Source organism: Mytilus galloprovincialis, chromosome 8 (genome assembly GCF_965363235.1).
Source record: "Mytilus galloprovincialis chromosome 8, xbMytGall1.hap1.1, whole genome shotgun sequence".
In the NCBI taxonomy this organism is placed as follows: Eukaryota; Metazoa; Mollusca; class Bivalvia; order Mytilida; family Mytilidae; genus Mytilus; species Mytilus galloprovincialis.
Genome location: NC_134845.1, coordinates 23,511,621 through 23,525,609, shown reverse-complemented (window position 1 = coordinate 23,525,609; position 13,989 = coordinate 23,511,621). Strand labels below are relative to the sequence as shown.

Here is a 13,989-nt window from a genome sequence, read left to right as displayed (position 1 = left end):
TTCGGTGGCCGGGTGTTACCTTTCCAAGTCAGTTTTAATCTAGCGTCGTACTACATACAGTTCATGATATATAAGGCTTGGAGATGTTATTTTTTAAAATTTATAATGTACACAGCCATCATGTATCACCATCACTGCTGGTGATCGGATGGATAAATCTGTTGTAGAGTTGTCACTGGCTCAGACGTACTTATAAATATAATTATTTTTTGTGACTGTAATAACATCTCCATGCCTTATATATATATCATTTACTGTAGTACGACGCTAAATTAAAACTGACGTGGGAAGGTAACACCCGGCCACCGACAGCTTCATTTTTATGAAGCCCAGGTGGTCGTGTGGTCTAGCGGGACGACTACAGTGCAGGCGATTTGGTGTCACGATATCTCAGTAGCATGGGTTCGAATCCCGGCGAGGGAAGAACAAAACATTTGCGAAATCAAATTTACAGATCTAACATTGTTGGGTTGATGTTTAGACGAGTTGTATATATATATATATACAACAGGATTTTCATAAGTGAGGCCAGTTGGCATCACTAAATTTATCGTGGTTTATCTATTTGTCATGAGTGGGGCGAGGTTGCAGACTTTATTTTAGCGGGATATTAACCCCTTTCATAAGTGGGTAAACAAGAGTGGGCATAAACATAAGCATTAAAGATCAAGTTAAAGTCGGTTATATATAACAATACAACATAAGCTCTGTACAGCTTTTATCCGACATACATAAATGACAAGCACAATACATAAATTTAAAACACATAAAACATACTTGAAATTCTGCCTCAAAATTTAAAAGCCAGATTATACAAGATAATGTAGCGTTGTCGTTTTTTTATGGATTCTTGTTCGATGTGCTATTTTGAGGTAGAGTAAATTACGTAAAATCCATGTTCAAATGGCACAAAGAAAATAAACCACAACACAGTCTCAATTAAAATCACTATGTAATCTGTCAAATTTATAATATCAGTTTAACATAATATAACAGTTGAACAATAAATTAAATCCTTATTCACTAACACAATATCCCTCTCAATTCTTCTAGCTTACTATCCAAACCTCTCACCGTCTGATCTCTCTCGCATCCCCTTATATATATAATTACAGACGGTTCCAAAGATAGGGTACCAGGCGGTTCTAAAGATACCAGGCAGGTACCTCAACGGTTCCAAAGATAGGGTACCGGGCGGTTCTAAAGATGGGATACCGGGCGGTACCCTGGCAGTACCCTGGCAGTTTCAAACTGATGAGGTACTGGGCGGTTCTAAAGATGAACAAGACACCGTTCAAATTAATAAAATACCGGGTTAACTTGTACCCTTTGAAATGTAATTTAACCCGAATGCATTAATATATATGTTACACAATAATAAATTATACTGTCAAACTAAAATTGCTACAATAAGTAAATAAATGAGGAGCAACACTGTCACTAACTGCCCTCCAAGTTATACCAACCAAACTTTTAATCTGACCCAATGGCATTTCTTCCCTCTCTTTTTCGGCAGTTCGTTCCAGAGTTTGGTTCCTGCATATATGAATGAGTGTAGCCCACATTTTTAATTTCAATAAGTTTATGTAGATATAACATTGTTTATTAATTATTTTATTATACACCTCTATTTTCGGTGAAAAGCTCATTTATAGAGCTGATGTTTGTAATGTTTGTCAATATGCCGAATCCAAATAAAATTTTACTTACTTACTTACTTATCATTCTAATTCTTCTGATTTTCAAACTTGACGGTAATTTTGATTTAATTACTGACAGTTGTTCATAGTGTACATAGCACACAAGTTCCGCGAAGTTTTACACTCGTACCTAGGAGTCTACTCCCGTATTCGGAAGAAGAAGAAGAAGTACTACAATAGCCTCTTCATGGATAAATCTAAGGGCACGCTCCTGTATTTTCTCGATTTTTCTGATATTACAATCACCACAGAAGTGCCATATTACAGGACAATAATTAAAATTTGACATGATCAATGAATAATATGTTGTAAGTCCTAGTAAGTCTACCTAATGTTGTTAGATGTTTACCAATGCGTTTAAGTACATGTAACTGTCTTGATGCCTTTTTACAAATGTTAGAAATATGGGCATCAAACTTAAGCTGGTAGTCAATTGTTACACCAAGTAATTTCACTACTTTTTCCCAATGTATAATATTACCATTTAGATTAAAAGAAATATTTTTATTTTCAGTTTTCTTGCCAATCAGTGGCTATTGCCTGAAAGTTGCCAGGGTTGCATGGCCTTCATATTTTTTAGAAATTGGGGCAAGTTGGTGAAAAAGTGGGGCGATTAAGTGTGGGACGATTTTCATAGCAAAGGCCAAAAATTCAATACTCGATCACTCAGACAAGTACTACTATAGGATATTTGCATATCAGAAGAAGCGTTATTTTTTTTTATTATGGCATTTCTTTTACTTTTTCCGGACTTTGTACCGAAATTAACTTTTTATTTTACTGCACTTGTTCTCGTTGCTTACGAGAAAAAACGAGAACGCCACGATAAACAGGTTCCCTGTCCTCTATCCGCTTGGCTCTGTTGCAAGAGATAACCAGCATAAGCTGACGACTACTTCCGTTTTGACCCGGCAGGAAAAATGAACACAGTTTTATCCAGATTGAACACAATCTTTGCCTTCACACTTAGTGTGATGGCAGGGCTAACTTTTTGTTGCTTTTTAACAACATTTTTTAACGACCACAAGGCTCCAGTTTATTTAGGAACAGGAAGAGTTATAGTGTTAGTGTCAAATTTACAAATTATTTCACCGTGGAAGAAAAATCCATATGTTAATTAATATGATGCAGGCATTACCTGTAAATGGGGACGAAGTCTGTATGAATTATTTTTTTGTAACTCAATTATTTGTCAAAAAAAAGACGGAAATACAGTAACGTTTCCGATTTTGGTTCTGTTGTTAGGGATTTTAGTTGTGACGTTATTTAAATTATGACGTCATATGCAATGTAAACAAGAAACGCTATCATTAGGTAACGTTTTTTCATATCAAGGAATTATTAAAAATGAAATAAGTATTACGCGTTCCTTCCTATTTTATACTAGACTGATAAATATATATTTTACTCAAAGTTTCATACAAACGAGACCGGAAAAAGGAAGTATATTGTACATTTCTGCGCAGGTCCGGGATTTCAAAACATGACATAAAAAAAATTGAACGATTTTGAGTTCATTAGTACAATGAAAAATTCGGGAAATTTTCCCGAATTTTTTTTTTATTGAATTTTCTACTGTTATTGGGGACTTCGTCCCCATATAAAGTTATATACGTTTGGGTGTCTTAGAAAGTTCTGCTCCGTCATAAAAGATATGCTCTATTTAAAATCTAAGCTTCCCATGAACAGAGAGAAAATACTTGTTTTTGTACACATGTCAAACACCATGAACACTAGCTGCGGAACCGTAGCTCTTAGGTCCTTATGTTATTTTTTGACTATTTGCGGACCATTTGCGGACCATCTATGGTCCGCAAAATAACATAAGGACCTAAGAGCTACGGTTCCACAGCTACATGAACACTAGGTTTTTCTGGGTATATTGACATTGTATTTTGTAGTCAATAATATGAAGCAGGCATAACCTGTGAAATGGGACGAAGTCTGTATAAATGATATTTTTTTTATTCAAACATATTTTAAGTTCTAAATCTGTTAAAAAAGAAACGGAAATACAGTATGTTTCCGATTTTAGTTCTGTTGTTAGGGATTTTAGTTGTGACGTTGATTCAAGAAACATAATATCATCAGGTCACCTTTTTTCATATCAAAGAATAATTGGAAATGAAATTATTATTGTTTTCCTTCCTATATTTTACTTGACTGATAAAAATATATATTTCACTCAGTCTCATGACAAACAAGACCGGGAGAAGATTTCTGCGTTTTGCGCAAATGCGGGAATTAAAAAAGCGACAAAAAAAATAATTTTGAACGATTTTGAGTTATTAGGACAATGAAAATTTTCCTGATTTTCTAAAAAGAAATTTTTATTGATATTTTCTACTGTAATAGGGGACTTCTTCTCCATATTATATATTCTCAGATCTGCAGTGACATCACAACATGAAACTGACCAATCAATGATTAGCATTTGTGTTATGTAAACAATACTCCTTATCACTATTTGTCCGCCATTACTGGATATCGCACAGGTTCCCGTAAAATTTTGACGTCATAAAACAAAATATCTGACGCCACAATGGAAAAGTGATTGTTGTTTGCGTCAAAATTTCAAGCGGCCGAGTCAACCAGGATTAGCGATAAGGTGTATGTTGAGAGGTGATGCCAATAAGAATCCTCTAGATTTTCCATAGACTTCAATGCAAATTAATTTAATTGATATATATTGACACCAGTTGAAAATAGTAATTTTACTCTTTTAATGTTGTTAAAGACACTAGTCTACATAATATCTCCAATTTTGATTTTTATCATACTGTATCCTCTGGTTAAAAAATAATCGGCAATATAAATAATCAGTAGTCACCTTCAAATAGATGAGAAATCTAGAGGATTCCTATTGGCATCACCCCTTGAAAAATTTAAATGCCAGGATGTCTGGATCGGAGATAATTTTATGATGCCTTGTAAGGGTATTTATTTGTTTGCTTTGACACCTTACAGCGCAAATAAAATAGCCATTCAAAATTAGTATTTGGTGGTGGTATGATGGAAAAGGGACCCTAGATGAGTTTTCCTCTGGAAATTTTTCAGATGATTTTCACACAGGCACTTGTCTCAGAATCCCCTTTGTTGTAAAAAATTTTCAGAGGAGGCCTACCCAAGTATGTCAACCATAATTATTTTGTCTAAAAAATGTACATGTGAATCCCTCAACTATCTTTTGACATATGTTAATCTCCATCAGATGTTTCCACTGTACTATTGTTTTTGGATGACTGAGAACTTTCTTATTGATGCCTATTTCACAATCTATGAGTTAGAATGATCTGCTATTTTGGGGTTCTTGTTTTTAAAGCAATTGCTTTTATGCTATCGCGTATGGCCATCTTTGTGACCCAGATCAGAGACTCCGCCCATATCAAGCCATAGTATTTTGTTAAACAGGCTCCTGGTCTGTCATTCTTTAACACCTATGTATGTTTTCTAATGCAATACATAGCTTGAAACTTAAAAAAAACGTTAGTGGATTTAAGAAGTTTCAGAATATGTTTTTGTAGATGTATTTTTGTATTTAAAGGGTCAACCGTTTGACTATCAAATAACATAGAAGTCCGAGTGAAAAAAAAGTACATTTTTATAACTGCGATTCCGTTTTCCGCCGTTCGTACGATGTTTCAACAAAATATGGATTCATTTCAGTTGTTGATTTAGTATTGAAAATTTAACTGAATTATCTCCTATTAAATACGGTTTTATGTGTTTAATTTGTGTTTCTTTAAGAGGTCAGGTGCTCTTGTTCATTCATAAAATTATCGTTCATTCATACATTTATCGTAAAATCAAAATCACTACACAGGTTAATGCGTAGTGTCAAATGATTACCTGTAATCTAAAAATAGACAAACTTTGTTTGCGCAAATAATTTAGCGGAACGAAACCCTTGTTGAAAACACATAACAATAAGTTCGTTTTCCTTTTCTGTCAAACTCCGTAATATTTATCGATCACCTTACTAATGAAATGGACTCGTCCAAACGTCGGTCCAGATGAAGAGATATTTCAATTTGGAATTTTCTAGTTACATAGATTGAAAAAAAGTACGTCTTTTTAAATATCATGATCAAAACTGGGAATGCATAACAAATGTCAGATGAAACCATTATCCTCGTCTTTTCAGTGAACAAGTCTACTACGTTTGTTGACACTCGACGGTCCACCGTGTTAGCAATTTTATTTCACATGTTTTCGAAATATTGAAGATCATTTTTCGCAATGTTTCCTGAAAATTGATAAATGTTAAAGCAACGTAGAGCTGTTTGTTCTTGTTCGTATAATAAAATTGAGAATGGAAATGGGGAATGTGTCAAAGAGACAACAACCCGACCATAGAAAAACATACAACAGCAGAAGGTCACCAACAGGTCTTCAATGCAGCGAAAAATTCCCGCACCCGGAGGCGTCCTTCAACTGGCCCTAAACAATACATCAGTGATAACGATTTAATGTCATGTTTGTCTGTGATGAACCCCCCCCCTTCTTTTCGGGATTGCATGAGAATTATAGTTATCTCGTACCCACATGCACTTGTTTCTATCCATAGGAAGGTCGGCTATCCATATAAAACTATTTTGGATAGAAACAAGTGCCTGTGCTCGTACCGCATCAGAAGGACATACATGTATATCAACTGAGCAATAATGTTTGGAACTTAGTTTTAAAAATGATGACAAAGTACCATTATGAAAATATTTTTATTAAGCTGAAATATATATTTATTCTTTACATGTTTATGTCTTGTAAGATATTTTATTTCTTTCCCGTTTTTTAACATTTGCGTCTGGAAAGTTGAAATGTGTTAACTTAATCATTTGTGTTAATGGTTAAATATAAATTAATAATGAAAATTGTTAAAATTAAATCAATAAAGGAAATTATTGCCCAGTTACAAACACTACCAGGGGATAATCCATGATGATTTCTTTTTGAGTTATATGTTTCAGCACATGTATATTTGACCCCAACTTTAGCCTGGTAAACGTGTTGTCTCCTTGTGAAATATAAAACATATTAAAAATGACTTTCTGCTAAAGTCTTTTATTTATATAAAGTTAAAACCTTCTTACTTCTAACTAGACAACACTCATGTCAGGTTTAATTATTATATATATGTGGATGAAAAATAAAAGTCCCCAAACATTAACATGACAGCAATTGCTTTTACAGCCTTTAAGGCTTTGATTCTACAATGTTTGTGATTGATACCATTTATTTTGAGTCTAAGTTTCTTGTTTCAGTACATGAAATTCATATATATATATATTGAATGATAATTCAAATAGAAAATGTATATACATGTATTTCAAAAATGTTTGATCCTTATTACAATATTTCTTTTACTTACAGGAAGAATGTACCAGATTACAGTGCTGGAAGAGAGAAGAATGACTTGGGATTTGTTGTTTTTGATATGCAAGCAGATATCCTTTAAAAATAGCAAAAACATGACAAAGTTACAGAAATCAAATCAATTATTAATCAATGATCTCTTTAATAATAGTGCAAAGACTAAGTACTGCTATATGGTGGCTGCATTGGCCAGAAAAAAAGTTTAACTAATAAAAATGCCAGATTCAGATTCAGAACTCAGATTTTTGTCACCATGCTGTTTAGGTATATTTAAATACTTTCGAAAAATTCCATTTAAGATTTAGAACTTTAATCAAAATGGTCAGAAAATGTTTTCACGAGTCAAACAGGTGCTTCCTGTACTGTGTGCTATGCATGCGTGAAAATATTCCCTCGACTATTTATAGACAGCAAAAATGTCAAGATACGAAATAATTTAGTATGAATTAAATGAAAGAGACAATATATATCTCTTACTAAAGGAATCTTAATCGAAAAATGATGACTTCCTGATGAATCCGACTCGTTTTGAATTTATTATCCACGTTTCACTTCCCGTTTTCATTTCATTTTAAAACCGAAAGTAGAAAACGTGATTGTTTACAACCTCCTTACACTAAGTTATAGTATAATCGTTCCAAAGAGGATTTTTATTCATTTCCAACTTGATAGAAATTTCCAAATATCGATTTAGACGTTTTAAAAGGGATAATGATTATGCAGTGAGATAATCATTGCAAGTTATTTCTGCTGTGATTCCTTGTTTTAGAAAAAAAAGGAATCTAACTTTTGTTGATCAGGAATGTCCTCTGGAACTAACTGAAGAGAAATTGTGAACTAAATTTTCAGATCCCTTGTCAGAATCTTTCATGATAAGAGCCAATACAGTCAAATCATACAATTACTGCCAATCATGCCCAAGTCCTTTAAAATCTGACAAAGTCAAAGATGAAGCTAGTAATATACATCCTAAGTCCCTTTCTGTATTTTAATAGCGCGCAAAAGTGACTAAAGCCCTCAAAATCCTAGCTTAAACCCTGTTTATTTGAACAGAAGCATCTGACACATGTTTCAAAAATTAAAAATGCTTTTGAAATAAGTGAGAAAACAGACTACAGAAACACTTATAAGATCGAGTGAGCTTTTCATATCGACTACACATTAATACAAATGAATATACACACAAATTTAAAAAAAAAAAAAAGTCTCGTAAACAACACATGGTTAAACATAAATACACAGTGATGCATCAAGATGCATGGTATTAAAGATAGAACATGTCAAATAAAAGGTAAACAAAGAAATAAAGTTTCAATTTCAATATGGAGATTAAAAATTTGCTCTTGTAAAGAATATAAGTGAATGATGGATGGATTTCCAGATCTCCCTTTTGTTTTTAATCTTTTTTTTTAATAGATTTAAGGCAATTTTTCACCTACATGCATGTATTGCTCACTTGATTACTAGAGTATGCTTGGATTGAATAACTAAAAGATTAATGCTGTACGTTATTGGGAATGATTAAATGCAACTCTTTATTGATTTTGAATATTAACTGATTTTTTTTAGAGTAACAAGACTTTAAACTGTCCCCTTAAAGTTATTCTCACATTTGGTTTACTTTAAAATTTGCACAATCATGACAATATTGGTGAAAAGATTTTTTTTTTATTTTAAAATTTCTGCAATTTTTAATTCCAGAGTTATGGGACTTTAACCATCAAATAAAGTTATTTTTTCATATGTTATGCACTAGATATTGTATGCTAAGATTGAAATTCTTAATTCTATTTCTACATGGCTATTTTACTGACTATAAATGATTAAAAACCTTTTAAATACTCCATTTTATTCTTGCAACAATTTCAATGTGCAAAACAAGGGGTCAGCTCCTAGTGTAGCTGTTTATCAGTATGGAGTTTCTTCTTTGTGTATTGGTTACATTTGAGTAATAAAGACTTACATAAGTATAAAAATGGTATATGAATATGACTATTTGCAAAGGAGTAGGTCCGGTAAGGCCGATTTTGGCCTCAAATTTCAGGTTCATCTGAAGAAAGATTTTGGACACTTTTTAAGCACTTAAGTGTCTATTTAAGTTGATACAATTAGTTTATGTGAAAAGTTTTAACTGAGTTAGTCATCAAAAGCGCTCCGACTCAAGCTTAAATATGAAAAATCTATCAAATATGCCCAAAAAATGTCACTTTTCAGATGGTTTTTGTCAAAAATAAAAGTGGCCGCATCCATGTTCATCCTCAACCTTTATGTATGTTATGTATTATCATTGAATACAACTTACATTTCAATATTAAGAATGAACACATATGCGGCTTCTTTCATTTAAGACGAAACCGTCAAAAATTTTAACTAAAATGCTAAAATTGTGAAGATTTTAGTAATTTAGCATGACTTAATGATGCTAGTTCCCAATAAATGTGCATTGTATTGTCAAAAACAGACCATATTTATGTGGCACAAGCATTCGCCTTTCCAATAGGTAACTAAAAGTTTACATTTTAACAATTTTGTAAAACTTCTATATTTTGGGGTCTTACTGGACCTACTCCTTTAGTTCAGTATGCAAATTGTTTAAAAAATATCAGAATAAAATTATTGAATATCGATTATCATGATTATCTAAGAAATAAATCACATATCATATTAGACATTGGATATATTTTTCTTTAACATTCTGTACATCTGTCAAAAATATTTAACTGGAATGTCAAACAGCTGTTTTTATATTTGACTGCAGAGTATGAATCCAAAGCTCACGTAAGTATTTATAGTGCACAACGTATTCATGTGTTATTCATAGAAAATGTATGACGAATATATTCTAGACAGTCAATCAACAAAAGCTTAGTATAACTTACAAACACTATAGAAAATTCAGTAATAAGCTACACACAATGTTTGCTACAGGATTCGGAATGTGTGGTTTGATTTATTAGTTTGATAATTATTGACTTGCTTATGTTTTGTTTTTTTATCAATTTTGACTGGCTGTAGAGCCCTCAAGGACGGAATACTCTTGAAACAATATCACCTAAAACAACAATATTAATAAGTTATGAGCTACATCGGATAGAAATTAACCTTATGATACATGCACTGGTACATGTGTATAGTTAGTAAGACTGCTTGATTTTCAAACATTCAAAAATGAAATATGAGATGAGTTTTGGTCTCTTACATGGAAATTGTTTCAACATAAAATATGTTAACAGATGTATTCATATTCATTTGCATACTGTCAGTTTTATCCTACGCAGCTCATCATGCTCATATGTAAAATTTTATTACATGATTTAGATGTGCATAAAAACTGGAAATTGTTACTATCATTCATGATTCACTTTTGATTTAAGATAATTAATTCCAATGTTCCAATGAGCTTCTTATTATTTTGAGTTGAGCAAGCAAATGAGTTAATTGCAAACAGTATATTTTCAATGAACTTTAAACAACACGAACAATGTCATATATGGTTTTGTCCTTGCAGGTTTTGAATCAAGTGGTTATTTGGGATAAGATAATTAAGAGGGGAGAAAACTCTTTGTTGGACTACAGAAGTAGCAATACTAAATACTATTTCTGGGATTACGGAAATGGTCTCAAGTAAGTAATTTAACTAAGAAATACCAGATTTAACCATGTTAACATTTTGTAAAAGTTGACCATGAACTTCAACTTTATCAAAGTATCAAAAGACAATATTTGGTCCTTTAATGGGTCTATACCAATGTCCACAATTATGTGTTATTAATTCTAAGTAAAAAAATATCTACAGCTAAATGTTATTCTTCTTGAACCTCCTCCTCTAGAGATAATTTAAGATGAGATGCAATTTAAAAACCAAAAAATAACACCAAAATTTATGTAAAAAAACTTTCATAAACAACTTATTTCAATTTATATACATGATATAATTTGTCTCTTATTATCAAAAAATACTGCAGTATTAACCCAACTTTTATAAAAAAAAATATATGGTAAAGTGAATATTTTGCATGTTTTGCAGGTAATGTAGGTAAATTAGAAAATATGTTATGAATAATACTGACATGACTGAGGGAAATGATATGGCTGAAAATCACAAGTCAAGTTCAATTAATCAGTATTCTTGTGTTTACTTTAACCTTTACTCAATGTGTAAGAATCCATCCAAGATAAATGAAATAATTATGTGCTTGTTTTTGAAGTGAGACTTTATCTTTAGATTTGGTTTTATTATAATGATTAATATAAAGTAATAGTTTGCTTTTACTTTTTTTACAGGGGAAATAAAAATGTAACCTTGACCTTATCCTGGAATGTCATACCAAACGCTGGAACATTACCAAAGGTGATGGGTGAAGGACAGCATAGAGTAAAATTCCCAGATGAGTACCAGTCATCCAAATATTAACCAACGAAAGACACAGAAACAAATGCAATCTCATTTATTGTATGGTGCTAGGAATGACCACCATTGTTTATCAACGGACAAAATTTTTTTCAATGAAATAATTTTATTAATCGAATATTTTCACTTTAGGTGGATTGGAATTAAATTCATGAAGTCATTTAATTTGAATAATTCATTCAAATTTGTAATAAATGAGTATTTATAGTAATTAAAATATTGGAAATTGCTGTTTCTTTTTTAGCTTTTCATTTTGGGCAATAAACATAGAAATTAAAATAGAACCCTGTTGAAAGATGAAAATAATTGAGCAATAATGACAAAAAATAATTTAAATTCTCATTAATTTTATATATCATATATTAAAATTTATAAAGTAAACAGGAAATGTTGTTTTGGGGCACAAGAAAAAAAAATTAGGTAAAAAGTAAGAGGTTAAATTTGCTGAGCTCAATGATAGTACAGTATTGATAAGTATTTGTAAAGTGGACATGGAGAAATCCTCATATTTAAGGTTATAATTGGCAAATTAAGACTAAAGCTTTTCTGTAGCTTTATTCAAGTATGATAAAAAGTCTGACAGAGGATAGACTAATTAAAGAAAACCTTTATATGGTGATTTAAATAGAATGTGGTTTTAAATATGAGAAACTGTTTTTCCTTTTTTATTTGTTGTTGGTGTTAATTGTTGTCTGTTTAAAATTTAGAAGAGATATGATGTTAACACACTTTTATGTCAAATGAAAATACTATTGTGAATTTATTTTTTGGGTACCAGTTTATGAGAATACTTGATTTTTTATCAAATAAGATGCAAAAAGTCTATACACTTGATCAGTCTGTATATGCTATTAATTTGTTGGTTGGATTATAAGTGGGAACGCTAGTTCATTTAAAATGCCTTTATTCATGTTTTGGTATGATTGTAATGATTGAAAGTTACATGAGTTTGTCATTGCTGATATGCCTGTGTTAGAAAACATGTTTTTCATGGTTCATATTGATTTATAATATTAGTTTGGAAACACCAATTCTTCATGTATGTTGAAAGGAGTTTTTGGTGCATTAACAATAAGCAACTGCAAACCATTGTAAATTCATTTACCATAGAGTACCATCTATTTTTGTTTAGAATATATCTTATATGAAAGCTGAAAACTAATTCAATATATATTAGTTGTTATAGTGCTAGCTATTTGTATAAACATTTTTCATGCTCCTGTGCTTGGTATTGTTGAGAGATATTATGAATGTGAATGACTTGTTTGTTAACAAATACTAAGTACTGTGTATTGATCCGTATTTGTGGAATACAAATTTATATGAATTTTGAGGAATAGGTTAACCACAAACTTAAATGTTCAAAGAAATTCAAATATACGTCAATGTTTCTATGCATACTTTGGCAAAACCACATAATCAAATATCCACTTAACTATATTTTTTCTCAAATCTACAAAAGTTGATATCCACAGTTTATGTCAGTGAGCTAGAAATATTTAATTAAGAGTTCAGTTTGATTTTCCAAGTCTTTTTGTTGAGAATGTTAAAGTATAAAATAATGAGTGAGGGGGTCCCATCAAAATATATACAATACAAAAGGATTTCACCCCAGTCCTTCAAAAGATCATTTTTTTTATATCATATTCATGTATAATTGTGTATTTGTGGTTTATGTATGAAGTCAGGTGAAGGTGTGATGTTCTCACTTGAGACTCATGTTGTAATATTTTCTGATGCACTCTCATTACATAGAAAGTTTTGAAAAATACATTGTGTCATAGTGAAACATAATTTCTCATTTTAAGTTTTGTTTATTAAGAGAACATTAGGGACAAAACATGTATTTTCTATGACTTAAATTTTATTTAAAAAACACAAATGTAACCAGAAACATTTACAGAAGACTGAACTAAGTAATTTTTTTGGAAGAACTTACTGTCTATATTTAAATATTGATTTAGGAAGTATTTTGTAAACTGCAGTATTTTTTCTGTTTAAGAATACATGTTTTTCAAAGTATCAAAATTTGCAAATGTTTGTTTCAAAGTGTATTTGAAATATCTTAAATGAATTAAGAAAAAACTATTTATTAGAAATAAATTAAATGAAAAATAAAGAATAAAAATAAAGTGTCATTTTATTTATCATTCAATCACACTGTCAACATTTTTTGCTCACCTGGCCTAAAAGGGCCAAATGAGCTCTTCTCATCACTCGGCGTCCCTCTTCCAACCTAGTCTGTTAACTTTTCAAAAATTTTCTTCTCTGAAACTACTGTGCCAAATTAAATCAAACTAGGCCTAAAAGATCCTTAGAGTATCTTGTTTATCTTGACAACTCTGCCCATCAACAAAGATGGCCGCCATGACTAAAATTAGAAACTGGCAGTAAAATGTAGTTTTTGGTTTATATTTCTTAAACTGAAACATTTAAAGCAAATCTGATATGTGGAGAAAATATTCATCAGGTCAATATGTATGAAATTTTCAAACGCATGAGACA

The 13,989-nt window shown here is 31.4% G+C and overlaps 1 protein-coding gene across 1 annotated transcript; it reads left to right on the top strand.

Annotated features, from left to right (window-relative positions):
- Nucleotides 1-2,565: 2,565 nt before the first annotated feature.
- On the top strand, nt 2,566-13,622 carry LOC143085354 (signal peptidase complex subunit 3-like). The gene is made up of 5 exons (XM_076261632.1): nt 2,566-2,763; nt 7,071-7,146; nt 9,777-9,851; nt 10,582-10,697; nt 11,358-13,622. Exons 1-5 carry the CDS (start codon nt 2,621-2,623, stop codon nt 11,485-11,487), a joined length of 540 nt encoding a protein of 179 aa, XP_076117747.1. The 5' UTR covers nt 2,566-2,620; the 3' UTR covers nt 11,488-13,622.
- The last annotated feature ends 367 nt before the right edge of the window (nt 13,623-13,989 follow it).